The following is a 19027-nucleotide window of genomic DNA, read 5'->3' as shown; positions in this document are numbered from 1 at the left end:
TCTGGATGCAACTGCAACTCTCTCCAACTCACGTGACTCAGATCTATGCAGGAAGAACTTTACAAGAAGTGAACTAATGCCTTTGTTTCTGCATTTCTCTGACACAGTCCCTTCTGCTTTTTGTGTAGGAAGGGTCTAGGTCTCCTGGCATCATGCTTGGAGAGCATGATTTAGGTTCCCAACACAATGACATCATTCATCTCTCTAACCAGGCAAGCCCAAGTTGGTTCCAGCAAGATCATTAGATGTTTTGTCCTGCTAATGTCATAGGCACAATGTCCTGCAGACAAAGGCTGTATTTTTTTTTTCAGCCCTGGTATTTATGCATTTCAGAAGAGAATAAATTAACTCCAGACTGGGGCTATTTTAACCACACCCCCAGTGCACGGGCTGAACTCTGGGAGATAGGATAAACAAAGGATAAACTCTGTTTCCTTTCCTTTTCTTATCACAAAACACTGGGCAGTGACACCAGAGAACAAAAATGAGCAGCACTGTCTGTTGAACCGCCAGTTCAAAGACATTCCAAATATAAATTATTTTTTCTACATTTATAACTTCAGCATCAGAAAGAAAAAAAACAACTCTCGGACAAAGTCTGTACTGCTCTGGATGTAAGAAAGAGACATCATACACAAGACATTTTAATTCCATCATTTGATGGTCTCCCCTAACAGGCTGCAAAATGCCTCATGGCAAAACACAAGCTGCCAGTCCCTGTCTCTGGAAGCCAGGGCTTAGATTTAGCTTAGAACAACAAAGGAATGATACATAGCTCTTTTACAGCACCAAATCAGCCTTCTCCAGGAGAAACTGGTCTCACTTGTGACAGGACAAGTGGCTCTCAGCACAGCAGCACCGACTCGTATCGGTGTGACACGGCAGTGCCCACGTGTGTGGTGTGGCAAGGGCACAACACAGCGTCACAACAGGAACAGCGACTCGCGGGCGAGGGAGCAGCGTCTACGAGCTGGCTGGCCGCACAGCCAGCGCTTCCAGAGTCCTGCATTGCTGCTCATTAACAGCAAATTGATTCGGTGCTACAGAAACATCCTCTCCTGGCTCAGCAAGAGGAACGCATTTACTTTTCTCCTTTCCTCTCGCAAGTTAATGTAAAAAACATCGAGCCCAAATGCAGCATCACAAATCCATCAGCTGACCAAAGTACCCACCTAGGCCTTGCAATATGCTCTGCTCAGCAGCCTGGGGCAGCCCTAACCTACCAATAGCCCCCAGTTTTGTCTCTTTTCGCTGGCCCAGCTGGCAGGGTAAGGACCACCCAGGTCCCAACTCTCTCTGTCCCACCCACAGGGCCGTTTGCCAGGCGGGGCTGCTGGAGCCCTGGCAGCGACACGCGCTTCTCCAGCACACTTCCTAACACAACTCCCTGTAACACAAGGGAGCGGTGAAGCTGTCTGTAATGTAACAGCTTCTAGATAAGAAAAGCTTATGTCTTGTGGGTTTTAACAGCTTCTTTTTCCCCTCCACTGTTAAAGCTTCTGCTAGCAGCTCCCTAAGATGCAGGGCCGGAGCACTCTCTCTTACTTGACAGTTACACTCCAGGGTTTTCCTAGGTCTGCCCCTCAGTGACCAGGAGACATTGCTTCCTGTTGGGAAAAGCAAAAAGAGTCTGTTGATGCCTTGCCTGTATGTTACCGTGCTGCTGTTCGGACTTGCTGAGTGCTGCCACACAAAGCCTGAACGGCCCAGGGTTACAGTGACACTACGCAGTAGAACAAAACCCATCCAAGATGAAGGCACAGCTAAGCAGTGTGTTGGAGTTCAGCGCAGAGGTGAGACATGGAAGAGAAAAAGGGTTTTCACTGCTTGTCTGTGCACACAAACACACACACAGATTCTGGACAGCAGCTTTGGGCCTGAAGCCTGCTCTAGGGTATTATTCATAGTCTCAAAGTGGTAAGTGCAAATGTCAAAAAGACAGAGGGATAGCAGTCAATACGCAAAGTTCTAGAAGGGAAAGAAAGCACAAGTCTTCACAAGAGACATGGGAACTGCGCAAATCAAAGAAGGAAGCACTGATTGTTCTGACTCCCTAGCAATGCTGGCAATCTGCACACATACATCAGGTGCTGGATAAGACTCAAACTTACTTGACATGGCTGTAAATGAAATCACTTAGAAATCTAAGGAATCTGGAATGTCTCTGATCTCTTGTGTGCCTGGAGAAAATGGAATTTTAAACAACTGACTTTCAATAACCTGAACATAGAGGAATACTTAAAGAAGGAATAAGTCTTTTTCTCTTTTCAGACTCCTCTCTGCTATGAGACCTGCCTAGCTCTGCTCTGTGAGACCAGTAAAGCAAATAAGACATGTTCCCAGCCATGCTTTTCAAAGTTATTGTTTGCATAGCATAGTAGCTGCCCAACAAAGGCAGAGATATATCCATAACCCAGCAAAGCTGACAAGCTTATGAACGACGGGATTGGGGTAAACCGGAAGCAGTTATTTTGGTGAGTCACACTTCTCAATCTGCAACTGGAAAATCACGGAGTATTTATGCACCTAGTGAAAGCTCAGACTTTTGTAATCACAAGACTCCAGGATCTGGAGCTTCAAAACCGCCAAATACCTTAATGGTTGTGCACGCAGAACTCACTGTAGCTTTCATTTTAAAATTTCAAATTCCATGTGATGGCTAATCACTTTGTCCTCTCCCTGTGTGATATACCCACAAAAAAACCAACAAAGAGATACCTATATGCTGTTCCCTGACATGTTCTGTGCAGACTCGGCATGCCTCTCAGCAGGATCCCAGAGGTATTCTGCTGGTCCCACCATATAGGAAGAGGAAAGTAGTCGGCAAAAGTGTTTCCTAATCCCTTGTAAAAGGCAGAGCCAGCTCTCACTACTTGAATCCATTCCACTTTTCAAGTAAAGAACTAAGCCAGGAAAACTGCAGGCAAACTAGAAGTAAAAGCCTCAGGCTCCAACAGACATCTTACACACACAGAGCTCTCTAGGCAGTGTCCTTGGAGCCGTTCAAACAGAAAACCAACCCTTGAGTCTTGCCTGAACACCACCACTTCTCTCCTCCTGGAGGCAGCTGCTGGCAGAGGGTCTGCTTCACAGGTAGATGCATGCGCTAATGAAACCATTAAGTTCCTGTCTCATAGTGGAGGATGAAAGGCTAACACAGCAGAAAAGGAAATTGCAAACAGCAGAAGTGGAAGCCTGAGTGGCAAGTGGCACGTGTGCTCCACGGGACGTGACAACTGCAGCTCTACCAGCAGCGCTTCTGCTGAACACGGGAAGAGCCGGGCCACTGATGTCTGCAGAGCGAGGGTAAGCAGCAGTAAGGCAGTAAGCATCACAGAAGTCCAGATTGTAGCGGTGGGCAGGAAAGAAAAACTAAAAGGTCACTGGAGAAATGAATGTCATGTGGGGTGAAACAACCGTCTGTGAGGCTGACGCTCTGCTTGCCTGAGTAAGTCCAGCTTTCCATTTCTTTGCACATCTTCTCTAACATCTCCTGGTCTCTCAGCCTCTTTTTTTCTTTTGGAAAAGGAAGCGGCATCACCTTTACATTAGGGGCACAAACGGGCTAGTCCTAGAGAAAGGATGTGTTTTGCACAAAATCTGTATGTGTCAAATTCCTTATTTCTCCCACAGACCCCATTGTCTATGCAGGGGCTTTAATGGTCTCTGTAGAGCCATTATACAAGTATTGCAGAAACAGCAGCCTGTGCTACCAAGCTATTGCCAAATACTTTTGGAGAATGGCAGTGGCTCCATCCTGACTCTCCAGGGAGCTGACCCAGCATCTAAGAGGCTATAATGGCTCACAATGCAGTAACATCAAGTGACAGCTACACAAATGAGCTCAGGTCTCTTCTGATAGCCAGTTTTTTAAACCCACTGAGCAGTAACCAGGAATAACACCTGGGTCCATCACGAAGAGGCAGAGGAGGGAGATCGTGAGCAGTACAGTTCCACCTGGGCATCCCCTGCTGACCTGGGGCTGCACGACTAAGCTTTTCAGTAAGATAAGGTTTCCCTTACAAAGCCAACTGGTGGTCCAGCCAGGCTTTGAACTGGGCTTTTATCTAAGTCTTTATGTTTGTTTATTTTTAAAGGCTTCCTGGGACAACTTTCTCAACAGGAGAGTCTTCTGCTTTCAAAAAGTACGTCAGGACTGGGGAGCCCTCAACCACCCGTCTAGTCCCAACAACTCCAGCACCTCCCTGCAGGTACGAACATGCCCACGAATCGGCAAAAAGCAAGAATGCGCTGCCTCAGCAGAAAGGAAGAAGCCTTCTGTTTGTACAAGAAACCAACCGCCATCTTGGCCACAGCACAATCAGGATCCCTCACAGATTTGCCCTAAGTTTCTCACAGACAGTTCAGATATTAGCTCAGCTTTATAAACCCTTCTCTGCTCTGTGGCCCTCATGTTGGCTGCAGGCCCACGGAATAGTTTGCAGAGCCATTCCAAACACAGTGTTGTTCCTCCCTGTAAGACGTTAACACTTGAGGGTGTGGTTCCTCTCCAGAAGGGATCATATCAGCAAATATGGAACAGCACAGATTTCTTCCTTTCTCCCCTTCCCATCCTCACTCTTTATGTTATAACCTGATCTGTGTGGGGATAGCAGGACATCAGGGCTGCCTAGCATATGGACAGTTCTCTCTCCAAAATACACCTGAAAAAAATCTATCAGAGACCATCCATCCTTAGGTGGGACACTGCTGCCTCTACACAGCTCCTCCACTGCGCTATAGCAACCCAACCTGCTATTCCTGCCCTGGGTGCTCCCCAAGCTCTGCCAACTTGTTAAACCACACTGGGGAGTAACTGGACTGGCTGGTGCTGCTGAAATACAACATGTGGCCTCTCCTCCAGGCTGAACCCACCACCACACACTAGTTTTCTGAGCCACTTTAACCCTTCTGTCCCTATGACTAATCCCACATGTTGCCGGTTCCTAAACCTTGCCTTGAGGCATTACAAAACTGGGGGTGATGTGGTGACATGGAAACTAGATTAATTAAGGTCCAAAATGAGAACTCTTCAGCTTACTCCATCTACAAACTGAGGAGTTTTGAAAGTCTCAGGTAGCTAGCCACTGCCTTTCATTAACAGGGCTGTGAAGAGCAGGGGGGTCACTGGTTCCCAAAAAGCTTGTGCTCCTCACATCCTGCTGTCAGCACCCAGATTGAAGTCTCTCCATCCTGTTCTTAGAGCTGTAATTGGTCCTTGCCACAGGTGCCTTCCTTAGAGCCCAAAGTGTTGCAGGTGTGGATTTGCTGGGGTTTTGCAATTAATCCTCAAATCCTTTCCTGCCATCCAAGCCTTACTGGGGTTTCTCTGTTCAGCTTGGGGGCAGGCTCTCAGGACCCTGAATCTGCTTCCTCTTCTAGAAAACTCTGTGATTAAGGAAAAGGCACAAGCCATTCTGCTATCGTAAGCTCATCAGACTTGTCCTCAGCCCTTTCTTGCACCTTGCACAAAAGTGAATTCCTATGTCTTTTTGCTGACAGGAAAAAAAAAAACAACAAACAACAAACTACTCCAATTTTTCCTCCATCCTGCATACACACACACACACACACTCCCCCCAGCTGTTTCTGCCTCTTCAAAAGTATAAAATAACCTTGGATCCTGTAAATCTAACCATGCCAACTTTACTGTACTCACATTCAAGCTTATTGTTTTTTGCATTTGCTGATCAAGGTAACTGATAGGAAAAAACAGATTGCACAAACATGCTGAATGGAGTACCACTTAAACAACCTCAAGTATTTCTCCATTCTCTCCCCTTTCCTCTCCAGAAAGCAAGAGAAATCCATTATTCCCTCCCCTCGCAGATGAAAACACAGCTAACTTAGGAATGTGAACAAAACCTTACAAAGCTAGCAGTTCAAAATCTCGCTAGCCTCCAGCCCCTGCAGCTGAAATACAAACAAGTAACATCATGCCGATCAGCTAGAGCTTACTTTGCTGAAGCAAAATCTGCCACAGAAGGAGTTTTGCTAGTTGCTCCATTTCTTCAGCTTCTCCGTGTTTTCGTCTCTCTTGAAAAACAAGTCGAAGTTTTTTTAAACTTTTTTTTGGTAACTGGAAAACACTATGACCTCATCAATTTACATCCAGAAAGCTGTGAACAGCAGCTCATATTCTGCAGAATTACTCCACCTCCAACTTCCAGCTCCCCACCTCCCCACTCTGCTCTCCCCCTCCACTCACACTCCACCTCCTTCCTTCCCCTAACGCTTTCTGCGCGATTACTACAAACACCCACTCTTCTCTTTCCCCTCCCTCTGGGACCTTCTGATCTGCCCCCGACTTTGATGTAAAAGTTTTACCGGGTAAAGTTGGTCTCGCACAGCTCTGGGCTCTAGAAACAATCTTTCTCCCTCCCCTTAGGGATGGAACTAATTTTCCTTGTGCTTTACTTGATCCAGCTGTTCCTTCCTTTGTTTGACACTCATCCAGCTGTCTGCTTGGGACTGGATTTATTCTGTTGCCTTCAGTGGCTTTTTGATCTTTGTCTCCTCATATGGTTTTACTTCAAGCTAGAGTCTCAGAGGACAACCTAGAAAACAATGTTTACTCTGTCCTGTGATTTGTAAGCAAGGGCTTAATAGCAGCTATCTTAGCGAAAGGATAATAACATCTGAATACGTGGAAGCTCAGGGCAGTGCAGGCAAAAGAGCCTAGAACGCAACGAAAAGCCCCAAAATACTGCAATATGGGGAACAGGTTTCCCTGTCACAGAGGTCAGAACACAGAAAGCTGGGTCAGATTTACAACTTCTGCTGTCAGCCCTTCATACAAGAACGGAGCTAGGCTAGTAGGTGCTTGACTGGCACCAGGACAAAGAGCCAACGCACTGCAGTCACTGTAACCACAGAAGACCTGAAACGCTGCTCTCCTTTGCGTACGCACAAGATAACACCAGCCCTGACAGCAGTGCCAAGCCACAGCAACAGCGTCAAGCAGCGCCTGAATTTTCATCGGTCTTTGCTGAAGGGAAAGACTGATAAATGACATTAACCTGTTCCTAAAGCCTGTTCTGATGTAGTTCACCGTGTTTGTATAACCCACTTCACCGTGCCCACAGGATCAGGAGTATCAACACAGTCGGTTACTGAAAGCAATCAGTGACAAACAGCAGAGAAAGCAGCAGCGAATTCTTAAACTCCAAACACTGCTTTACAAAAGAAAATCTATAGACACCCTTTACACGACACATTCACAGAGCAGTTAGAGTTCAGATCGCCTTAGCTTGCATCTGCAGACCAGCCAGCCATCATTTTTTTCAGTTTAGGGGATTACCTCTTTAGATGCTGTGGGATGTTCAGAGGGGACAGACTCCTTAAAGTGGCAGGGCCAACCAAGCACGGAATGAAATCATGCCCTCGTGCCACCGCTTAAACAGCTGAAACTTTAGACCAGCTGAAACTTTAGACCAGCCTAACCCAAAGAGGGCAGCAATCTTCACACATAGTGGGAAACAGCTTAATCAGGCTGCTGGGTGACCCATTTAGAACAGGCCCTAAACTGGTTTATGTTGGTCTCCTCTGCTGACTCTCCAAGTGTTAAGATATTTCTCTTCCACATCAATCCAAGTCTGAGTTCTGAAAAAAGCAATTCATTTCCAGTGGAAAAATTTATTTTACTTTCAAGGACAAGATGGTAAAAGACACTGGGTCAAAGTATTCAACACCCTGTTCTGTAAAGCACCTTCAGATACGGGTATGAAAGGTGTAAATGTTGCTTTAGACTTGGAGCCGGGCTCCATCTGAATCTGGCCTTGTGTAGGCCTAACAACCTCATCCATGTAGGCGACTGAATTAGCCAGGAGTCTTTTAAGATAAGACTTGCAGGAAAATTATGTGAGTATAAAGTCAGGAAATAGTGGAGCTGCTGCTAGTATATGTTAAAAAATAAAATATGGTAACAATTTCTGTTTGCTTGCATTCTGTTGTTAGATTATTGTTCTTTATGGTTAAAGGTGTTTAGTGGATTTAACAATACAATCAAATTAGTCATCAAGTGAAAAATGGTGGGGAAAGGGAATTAAAACTTATTGTTCTTAAATATCCACCTATAGAACAGAGCTAAATATATGTGGGACTCTCCTAGGAGAGCTTAAAAATACAAGCTAGTAGCCTTCCCATGGCACTCCACGGAAATAAACGTAATTGCTCCACTTGAATTTTTCCTTCTGACGTTTTTCTGTGCCATTGAGTAAACCACAATCTAGATTTCCTCTACCCTAGAGGGGGCTGTGTTTCAGGAAAGAGGAAAGCATTCTAACAAAAAACAAAAATAAACATCTAAATAATTATACTGTACAACAAGGGAAACTTTGGAAACATCCAGACTGAGTCAGATCAGAACTTCATCCAGTCTAGGATCCTGACTCCAGCAGCAGACAGAACCAGACACGTCCAGAGAAATTTCAGGAAACTGGAGCTATTATTATTAAATAATCTGACCATGAAAAAAAAAAGCCTACTGTTAACTCCAGCAGGTCTTCACACTGTCCAGAACAGATCCAGATAATTGCTGGTTTGTTTCTAGTGAAAAGCTCTAAAATAATCTTCAGATAAGAACCCCACAAAATTTCACTGCAAACTTCAACTCCATCATTTCTCTTCAGTGAGGAAGTTTGTGGGTAATTAGTTAAACAGTCACTGACGGTCATGTTCCCACACTTCCTCAGTTGAGGTGTGTCAATAGCCTGTACGTTCACATCTCCAGTCCGGCTGTAACCCTAATGCAAAACCGTAGGCTTGTCTTTGCAAGCCTCAGATATTTGCATTACTTCAATTCCATAACCACCTGCATGCAGCAAAGGCTCCTGCTCTGCCATTTCCCCAAACTGAAAACCTGCTGCCAGATGCCAGGCATCACCACAAAGACAATACCGAGCTACAGCAGCTGAGGTGCTGAGCCAGAAGCCTGGTGGAAGAAGGAGCCTCTCCTGTCGTCTCTGTCAGGCCAGGGAGCCAGACAAAAGGCTCAGCTCTGACAGCCTTTTGTTCAGCTGTGTCATCAGAGCAGAGCCTGGAAAACGTCTGGCTGGGAGGCAAGAAGCTCTTCCCACTGTATGGACAGCAAATACAGCACCCTCTCCTTCCCTTGGTTTCTCTCAACCACAGGCACAACCATCCAGGCTGCAATTCCAGGTTGCTTTTCCACCTTTCTGCCTCCTAGCTTTGGCACTGCAGAGGTTACTGGCTGTTTCTTGCACGACTGCTGGGATGGATACAGATTGCTGTGGTTGCTGCTGTCATGAATTGGCTATTTCCTGACTGAAAGGAGCCAACTTCAGGCTGAACCCACTGAAGTCTCCTGAAGAAAACCACTCATGGAAGGAAAGAATTCTCTGGGGTTTGCAACGAGAGGAGAAAAGGGACACAGGAGGCTGTATCACAAATCTTTGCCTTTTCCTCACTCTTTAAATCTGCACAGTCTCTACTCAGCGCTGTCCTCCTAGAGCTTTGCTAGTCCAAAAGGATCCTGTAAGGGCAGCTGTGTCAACACTTTGCCCAGGCAGGAGCTGAACTTTTAACTAGATTCTGCATGGAGGCTGGCCTGAGCAGTGTTCCCTAGCCTTCCTCCTTCCTCACCCCAGAGATATTTTGGGTATTGCTTCTCAAAACAAACAGCATCGCTCAGCTGCCCACTGCGGCACATACAGCTGCCTACCCTGACCACAAACCCTGTCCAAAGAAAGCAGCTTCATCCACACACGGGAAAGGAACCTTCCAGCACCAACACAAGCTGTTTTGCTTCCTGGAGCTCTGCACCTGCCATCCTCATCACAGATCAGGCTAGCAGGGAGAAGAAAGGCTCCCATCTCTTCAGAAATTAAATACAAGGTGATATGATACAGATATTTCATATCCACCTGGTGGCTCAGGTGGAAAAAAGCCCTGTCCAAAAATGGCGCAGGGGTCAAAAGGTTAACTCGTTAGCGGGAAACTAAGAGGCAAGCCGTGTTCACCAGGAAGTCTCCTTTTCCCAGTCTCTTCCATTTTAACATTTTTGTTCTCCATGGCTGCAGGCTGCACTGAAAGACCTTCTAATAAACTTGAACTGAAAACAACCAGTCTAAAAAAACCAAGCAAGTATCAGATCGGGAAGAAGGTCTGATGCCGAGAGGTACCCCCCATCCTTTTATTGCAATTTTGAGAACCATTAGCTCAGGGAAGCAGGAGCGGAAGTGGCCACTTCTACCCCATTTTCATAGCTATAAATACATGTAATGTATTGAAAAGGCACGCCAGGATTAATGCTCTGTTGACACAAACACACAAATTACAGCACAAGGCCTTAGGTACAGGATTTGTCAACACTCCATGCTTATTACCAACAGATTCTTTAGATCTCCTTTAAACACAGAATCCATAGTACTCTGCCGTGATTAAGGAAAGGAGAAAATATCTACCCATGAGCAGAAGCAAGGATAATTCCTAGCACTGAAAAGTAGCAGGGAATGCTACAGCTTGGTAATAAAGAGCGCTAATTGACAGGTACTGTGGCAAGGCTAGCAAGGATCCTGCAAAGCCAAACACATAAGCAGAAATAGAGCTTTGCATGGAAACAGCAAAAGAGAGACACAGGGGTACTGCAGTTCAGGGTTCAGGTACACCGACACCATGTATCTCCTAGGGGGAATGGCTCAAACAACCCTTGTCGTGCCAGTAGTGTGATCAATCTGTAGCACTCAAGAGGGATAAATACGCACCCATATTCACTCCCCCTTTCCAAGAAAGGTCTGGTGTGGGTAGGGGGGGCCCTTCAGAGCTGCCTGCTGATGGGAAAGAGCAATGTAACACAGAACCATGTGAATTACCAGAGGGTACGCGCTTCCCGGGAGGCTTCATTTGGTTGCAAAGCTATTCTCATTAAAATAAATCTTTCAGCTGCAATGAATCCCCTAAGCAAGCCTGAAATAATCCAACTTGCAGCAAGAGCTGTGAACTAAAAGGACAAAACTGAAACCCAACCACAATAGCAGGGCTGTCAAGCGAAGCCTGTCATTATTCCAGTGATGTAACAAGCTGTGTATCTCTTACAGACCTAGCATTGCAATGTTTGTTCCCTAGCCACAAATGCAAAAGCCCCTGATTTGCCTTTTTTGAAGAGCATATTCAGAACGACAAGTTGAGGGTCTGGCCAGATGTTTTTCTGCTTTCTTTTATTTCACTGGAGTCCACCGCGATCACCAGCCTGCAATGCAGTCACCAAACCAGAAGCTGAGGCAAACACGTTTGCAGAGTGTATGAGAATGGCAGATCTGACACCATTTACACGAGGTATGTATAAACAATATCATAGCAAGAGTTAATAAACCTCTGGGACAGCCCATTTCAGCAAAGAGAAAGGTGAAGTCCATAAAAAAAAAAAAACCATCCCCCAGTGGTCGTCACTGCAACGGTCTGAGCTATGCTATGCCGGAGCGCTCCTGAAGGGAAACGAGAGGCTTGCCCAGGAACAGTAAGAGCTATTTGGGGGCTGTCCTTTGCAGGCAATTCCCCAACTTCTTTCTGTCTTGGATTTCCAGCTGGAAAGCTCTGCTTCCCTGTGTGCCAAAGGCGTTGGAGCATAAATTAATTAATGTGAACGTCCAGGTATGCAAGGTATTTAGTTAGATGGAATCTTAAGAGGCTTTTGATCTCCTGCTTAATGCACTGAGCTTTGCAGTTGGCCTAGCAGAGACTTAGACATGCAGAGATGAGGAGTTAAACTGTAGCATCCAGGCAGACTGCTCTCTTACTGAATCGATTCATAGGTGTGCACGTGTGTGTTGGTACGTTCCTCCAGCACCGCTGTCCTTTTAACAGGTCAGAGAGCTCCATCTGCATCTTTTGCCGTAAGGCATCTCTACAGCTCAGCGGTTCCTGTCGTCTCGCATCTTTGGATGGCACTATATTTAAACACCCCCTTTTGTTGGAAAGCAATCAGCTTCAGATTCCTGGGATTCATCTCAAAACCATTAATAGAAACCAGTTACAAAAACAGAGAAATTGCCCAGGAAACCAACACATTTTTTTTTCCAGACTGAAGTCTGAAGATTATTTTTCCAAGATAAAAATGTGTTTTGGCAATTCTTCCACAATACGAAATGCAAAAAGCTAGGTTCAGTGCGGGGAGAAAAACCAAATGGATTTATGTGCCCAAAAAAAATCATCAGAGGCAGGTATAAATCAGCAAGCTTATACTAACTACCATGGACCTGTATCAGTTTACACTCGCTAAGAATCTTCCTCATAAAACCTTGTGTGTCACAAATACTTATTAGATCATCAATTCTCCCACTAGAGACCTTTAGGTAATGGTGAAATTTGGTTACCCTTTTCATGAAAATAAAAGAGAATGCAGAATCTCCTCCTCTTCACCTTCTCTTTTCTGTAGATCCCATATAGCTCAGATATTTTTTCTGGTGCTGAAGAGATTTGCCTGTTCATAGAACGTATCATGCTATGAATAACCTGTGAAAATCACTGTCAAAACCCTGTAAACAATAAATATTTTTGACAGAAAAAAACAGTTCTTTTGAATCAGCATCAAATTCCACATCGTCCCAAATAAGCAGCTGAATCAGCTGCAGTTAGGCTAAGTTTTAAGCCTAACTCAACAGATCATATCTCAACTGATCAATAAATGTTCTCACTGAGGGGAGTCTCAGCAGGTAAAGACTTTGTCTAAGGCACCTGATCAAGGGAACACTTGAGTACTAACCCATCTCCTCCGTTACTTTCTTTTAAACTCCTTTTTAGTTGAAAAATCTTAATTGGGGTTTAAATCTACAGTACCCTGCCCTATAGCAGTGCCTCCTGATAAAGCTGAAGGAGTAGTTCTTAGATGACAGTAACAGTGGATTGTGATCTTATATCTAAGCTAGCCACAGAAACAGAATTCCACATGTGTAGCCAGCATTTTCTCAGATATCAAATATCAAAAATCATTATTTTATTTCATTATATCCATAGGCACCAACCATTATCAAGATCCCTTTGCACAGAGCAGGTACCTGCAGAATCAAAATCCTCACCTTACAAAAGCACTGACTTTGGTCAAATGAGAAATAGGGAAAACAACAGGCAGCAAGCAAATCAGGAACAGAAATAGAGACACAAAGAAGCACCTCATTGACATCCACAAAGGAGGTGTAAATTATAGTTTTTGCATAAGTTTAATATCTTAATTTTAATATCTTTGGCATAGACCAAAGCGTGTAAAAAGGGAAATCTGGAAAAATCAGTGCTCTGTAAAAATAAATTTGTTTTATTTGGAGGAAAAAAAAAAAGCCAATTTTAAGTGGCTTGCCTTGATTGTTTCAATTAAAATGTCTTTAAAAATAGACAACCTAAAGCACATTATGTGCTTTTTCCTGCTCCCTCGTTCACGTTTGCAAAGGTCCTCTTACTGGTGGCATCACGCTTGTGTTTATTTGCTCCACACAGGCAGGCTTTATACACAGCACAGGCAGCTTCTCACAGGAAAAGTTTGCAGTCTGAACAGACAGGAGCAGGAGGGAGACATCCAACACAAAAGGAAATGACTCACCCGAACTCACCCAGCAGACGAGGGGCAGAATAAGAAATACAGCCCGGCCCAGCTGCACGTCAGCCCAGTAGCACCTGGCTGCCTAGGCTGTGCCGCCTCGGGGAGCCCAGGAAGCCCCGGCACTACGTGAAAATTCATTTCAGGAGACTACAGGGAAATTATATTTTTTAAATTTTGTTTTGTTTAAAATATTTAGTAGTTATTTCCTAGTCTATTCGGAGAGCCAGCAGTGTCTTCAATATACAGAATTTAAAAAAAAAATAAAGAAAAGAAAAAAGCAAGTATGAGCTCAAAACCCCTACATGAACCATGAAGTTCCTGAGGGGATGGAAAAAATATGGAAATTTGGAGTTACCATCAATCATAACTTCAGGAGCTGGCTCTATGCATGTATATGCTTGTGCTAATCTAGGGTTCACAGCAGCAGCCAGCAACTCTGCGTTGCTGGGAAGCAGGGACATTTTTTTCAGGGTTGCTGACAAGCTACCATTTGCAACTAAGTGCTCCCAAAACTTCTAGATCTGTAGGGACAAACGATCCCCCCCCAAATTAACTTCTGAATACCAAGTGCCCGAGGCAGAAGGGTATCCAACCCATGACAGGAGACTGACTCACCCCTATGGGAGCTGCAGTTCTACAGCATCTTAACTTTTCAAAAGCCACACTGAAACCGCTCGCTCCCCTCGAGGGGATAGATACCTCATACTGGTCCAGTTTGGCAGATGGTAGACAGCACCAAGATTCAGGAGGAAATGATTGAGGGATAAAATCACCACTTTGAACATTTGTTCAGCCAGTGTGTTTGTCTTAAGAAATGTGAGAGAAGGCAGCAGCTCAGAACTGTGACATTCCACCTGGCTGTTACTCATCCACTTTCTAAATTCCAGAAAAAAAAAGGCACCAAACGGGCAGACCTGGGTCCCATCTTCCACTTCAGCAACACTCCTCTGTAAAGAAGAGGCCTGTGCACGTTTTTTCACTGCAGATCTCAAGGCAGTTTACATGGAAGTTGTTAATCCAACACAAGGAAGGCAGGTTCTAAGGAAGAGAGGGGAGAAATAAGTGGACCAAAGGCCACCAGAAATCCTGCAGCACTGTCCAGTGCTCCTACTCACTCACACGTGCCTTGAGCAAGCCTAGCAGGCTGACCACACCGTAGTCCTGGCTGACCTCGAACACAGCGCAACCAGAATCGCACTCCTCCCATCCTCACCACAGGCAGAATGACATACCAGCAGTCTCTGGCTGTCCTGCCCAAACTTCATGATGGGATGCTCATCAACATGAGAGATACATCACCAAGGAGCCCTGTGCTTCTGCTCTCCTTTATCAGAAACAAGAAGATCTGAACCTAAAAGCACTCTGAAGGAGAAAGGAGGAAGAAGAAGACTCACATATACTTAAACGAGCTTTGACGTCATAATTGTTACTGCCTAACTCCCTATTTCTGCTTGTCTTTCTCACAAGTAACCTGCTAAGCTGTCACGCCAGAACAAAACCGAAAGCGGCGATCACCCACTACCAGCACGGCTGCAGTGCTAGCGGAGAGGACTACACAGAGCGTTTTCCAGAGCAGTTCTCCAGCAATCACACTGGCAGCTGTAGGTCAGGTTTCTCTCACGTGGGAAAAGCTTAAGCCACAAACACACAGCATTGTTTATTTCTGCAAAGAACCAAAAAGTTCTGAGAGTGCTCAGGGAGCAGACATATTTAGCTGAGAGATGCCATTTTGCGTCCCCTTTCTGACCATCAGCGTTGTGCCTGAAACCACATCTTTCGGTCTCTCTGTGCATGGGAACAGCGTTCTGGTACGATGAGCTTTTGAAGGGAAACTCCATTCCTCACGCTAATTGCAGCCTATCTGTTGCACCCGCCTAAAATAATTAAGCAGTGGGATTCCAGGGACGGCATCTTATTTTGGGATCAGAAATGACTGGGAAAGAGTGGAAAAATTAATAGGTTGGCTCTGAAAACGGTGCTCAAAGGTTGCCTCCCAGGGAGTTTTATTATTCACCTCAGGTTTGCAGGCCATTTCATTTAAAATAAAAATACTTGGGCCGAAAGGAGGTTGCTTTCCATAATGCAATATAATCCTGCTGCCAAATTTAGACACAAACATGGAGCCTGGCCAACTTTTAAGGGTAGGCTATGCAAATTGTGTATTTGCTCTAGATTAATCCCAGAGGACTCTGGCAACCGTAACTTGAGATAAAGAAAATAGGGTGCTGCTTGCTTTGCCTCCTTTAGAAATCAGGTGTTCTGTTTCTGCATACAAACCTTCTTGCTTGAACCAGCATGCTCCTTCTAGCCAGAGATCTGAGTATTGTACTACAGTACCAAATTTAACTTTCTACCAGCCTTTTGAGAAGAAAAGGATCTTCATCCCTTTTGAGAGAGGAAAATGAGAAATGACATTTTTAACTATCTTGCCAAACATCACAGAGGAAACATGTCAGAGCTCAGAAGCTCCTGGCTCCTCACTTATTATTATATCTTAAATAACACAATAATCCCAGTTAAACTGTTGGTATAACGTGCAGCCTTTCAGTGTTCTCTGGTCTCTGAGGATTTCTAACTCCAATAAGCAACATCAGTATTCCTTTTTTCCATCAAATCAGCCAATAGCTGAGGTGAATTTTACCCACCCATTAAATGTAAACACCAACAGAGAGTATCCAGTCATCAACGAGGAAATTAACAGTATGCTGGAGTCAGGGCATCCTCTGAAAAGTGTGATTTATGAAAAATGGTTAAAAAGCACACAACTCTGCCTAATTTTTCTTGCAAAAACTGCCTGCTCCTCAAGTGACCCTTGAGGAATTATGGAAGAGTGAAATACCCCAGCATGATGATTCTAGCAAAATTACCTTCAACAGACAGGACCAGAGGGAATGCTTTAGCTGAACACAGATCCTGTAAATTTATAGAAACATGGCTCTTACAGTCATAGGTGCTGCTGACAGAACCACAGCAGAGAAGGCTGCTGCTGCCTTGGTACTTTTGGGGTCCATGAAATAACGAGGTACTTGAATGAGAGAGTAGAGGAGTGAGTGTTTCAGTTACTGTGCAGAACGGCAAGCGAAAGCGTCCCTCCGAAGCACACTAAGCCACTATGAGCTGTTACCACTTTCTAGTGAAACTGAAGGAATATTTCTGTAATGCCTTCACCCAAACCGCCAAAGCACTTTTCAAAATTATCACATTCACCCATGACAAAAATGTAGCCGTTCTGAAGCAGAACACAAAAGGTGCTTCACAAAACAAAATCCACTATATAATAGTTTAGGACAGACAAAAGAAAGAATATAAACTTGGAGACCCCATCTCACCTAACCTAATATTGTGAAATCAGCAATTACCCCCAAAGACTCAAGCTCCTAATTCTTTAGTAGAAGTCACAGCTTCCATCATTGCGTAATTCCTTTCTTATTCGTGACAGAGCTGACTTGCTTTTTTAAGAACATTGCTAGAGGTGTCACGAACGCAAAAGGGAAAAAGCTTCTCGCATCAAACACAGCACATCCCTTCAGTGCAGTTTAAACCACCCTGAAACACTGACACTGAGCTGCGTTAAGGGAAAGAAATGATCACTCCGTAGGATCCAGCCAAAGTCAGGAGCTCGTCTAAGCTGATTTTGACCTACTCCAGGCTGGAATACACAGCAAACAAACTGGCTTTCCCCTTGCTGGTTTCAGGCTTTTCGCGATAGCCCTTTAGAACAGAATAGGACAACTCCCCCTTGGCTCAACAGAGCAGATCTCACTGCCCTCTCGAAGCTTATACCTGAAACCTGAGTGCTAACGCTGAGTTATTGCCTGGAGCTGATCTGTACCAGTGCCCAGTTTATGGCATACGTACTTTGTACTGCTCTCTCCCAGTCCAGCTCCTCACAGCTGTGCAGAACAGCACAAGCTTGTAGAGCTCTGCAGAGCCACGGAACCTGTCATCCCCCTCACAGGCTGCATATGCTCAGGTAACAGAAACCAGCTCAAGAAGGAAAACAAAGCAAAACAAAAATCCACAGTCAAAAAAAAGAAAAAAAAAAGTAAAGCTCATTTGGAGTTCCCACTCCAAGTTGAGGAGCAGGCCCATGACACCCAGTGCACCCATGTTCCTCCATCAGTACAACGTGGAAACGGTCAAGTTACTTGAACCTAGCATCCCTCCTCCAGAAGCAGCTGTCACTGCACTGAAAGCTACACACGTGTATTTTTATTTGCTCTCCTTTCCACTCCCCAGCCCCACTTCATCAGTCAAGGAGAAAGCGTTGCACCCAAGGCACAAATATCAAGATTGTTATTTTCCGCTCACTTTCTTTTCACAGCCCCAGGTTTTTGCATAAATTACTTGTGAGAGAAAGCCTTTCCTGTCTTTCCAAGGGCTACAAGCCTCTTCTCTTCCCCAAGGGATGAATGATGTTATCAGAAAGTAGGACGCATTTCCCTCTGTCCTACCTTCCGATGGGCCTACAGCAGAAGTTCTCAGAGATGGCCAGATGCCAATAATAATAATTGGCCATTCTCCCACATCACAAAGACAGTAAAATTAGGCATGGAGAGTTCTCTGGAAGATGCCCATCAAGACTTCGGGAAAGCAACAGAAAAGATCCTATGCAGCAGCATCTCCTGGACAGTAACTGAAACAATATGAATGGTCAGGGAAGCCAAACCAAGGCCTGCTAAGCCTGGGTGACCGGTCACAGATCATCCCTTCGGGACATACCTGCTGATTCTGCAGCTGAACAGATTCCAGCTGGCTGCTCCATAACGAAGTAGCTGCTCAGCGCTGACAGCGGCAAAACCCCTTTGTCAGTAGAGGAAACGGCTCTGAGTCAAAAGTACCCAGGGAACGAAGCTGGTGAGTAACGTGGTGCTGTTTACACATAGTCACACTGCTGACTACAACTGTTGTAGTTTCTTCTACTGTTTTTTTTTTTCTTTGGCACATTCTGTGACTGCTTATTCTTCAAGTTTAACCAATTCCTCACTGGCTGATGACAAAGCTCAGCCAGAAGCATGCTGCTGTGAATTGTTAATTGCCTTAAAATAAACCTGACAAATTCCAAGCTATTATTTTTTTACCTGATATGCCGACTCCGTGCTCAGGACTCCACATCCTTGTCTTAACATCAATCACTTTGTAAGTGGTTATGGGACTCTCAAGTGCTGGCAGCTGCTGAGAGGCTCCGGGAGTGTTTTCTCCAGACCTAGACGTACCAAAGGCAACGACACTCCCTCAGCACAAGATCTGCCTGATCAGCACCAAGTCTTGTCCATTGAACAAGTAAAATACGTCATTTTTGATAAATATTTCATGTTATTTTTCTACTTTAAACAAAATTCCCTAAGGAAACAAGGCACATGCAGTTATATTACCCCACTGTCCACTGAACCTCCTCCTCCTTCCCGTTATTTTGAAACACAATAGCCAATTTCAGCTACATTTGAGAGTAGGGGATAAGTCTCATCATTTTATAGT

At 44.9% G+C, this 19027-nt stretch overlaps 1 protein-coding gene across 4 annotated transcripts in view; it reads right to left on the bottom strand.

Annotated features, from left to right (window-relative positions):
- The window catches only part of MXRA8 (matrix remodeling associated 8), a 38250-nt gene that overhangs the window by 13055 nt on the left and 6168 nt on the right, over positions 1-19027 (bottom strand). For 3 of the 4 annotated variants that reach the window (XM_086764465.1, XM_086764467.1, XM_086764466.1), the window contains one exon: positions 18631-18755. In XM_086764465.1, coding sequence (XP_086620591.1) covers positions 18631-18755 — 125 coding nt within the window. Of the gene's footprint in view, positions 1-5958; positions 6163-18630; positions 18756-19027 lie in introns of those variants that run through there. The other variant, XM_010127824.2, reaches the window with a different exon arrangement.

Source organism: Chlamydotis macqueenii, chromosome 21, assembly GCF_036417535.1.
Source record: "Chlamydotis macqueenii isolate bChlMac1 chromosome 21, bChlMac1.mat, whole genome shotgun sequence".
In the NCBI taxonomy this organism is placed as follows: Eukaryota; Metazoa; Chordata; class Aves; order Otidiformes; family Otididae; genus Chlamydotis; species Chlamydotis macqueenii.
Note: the sequence above shows the minus strand (reverse complement) of the source record. Positions and strands in the feature narration are given on the sequence as shown.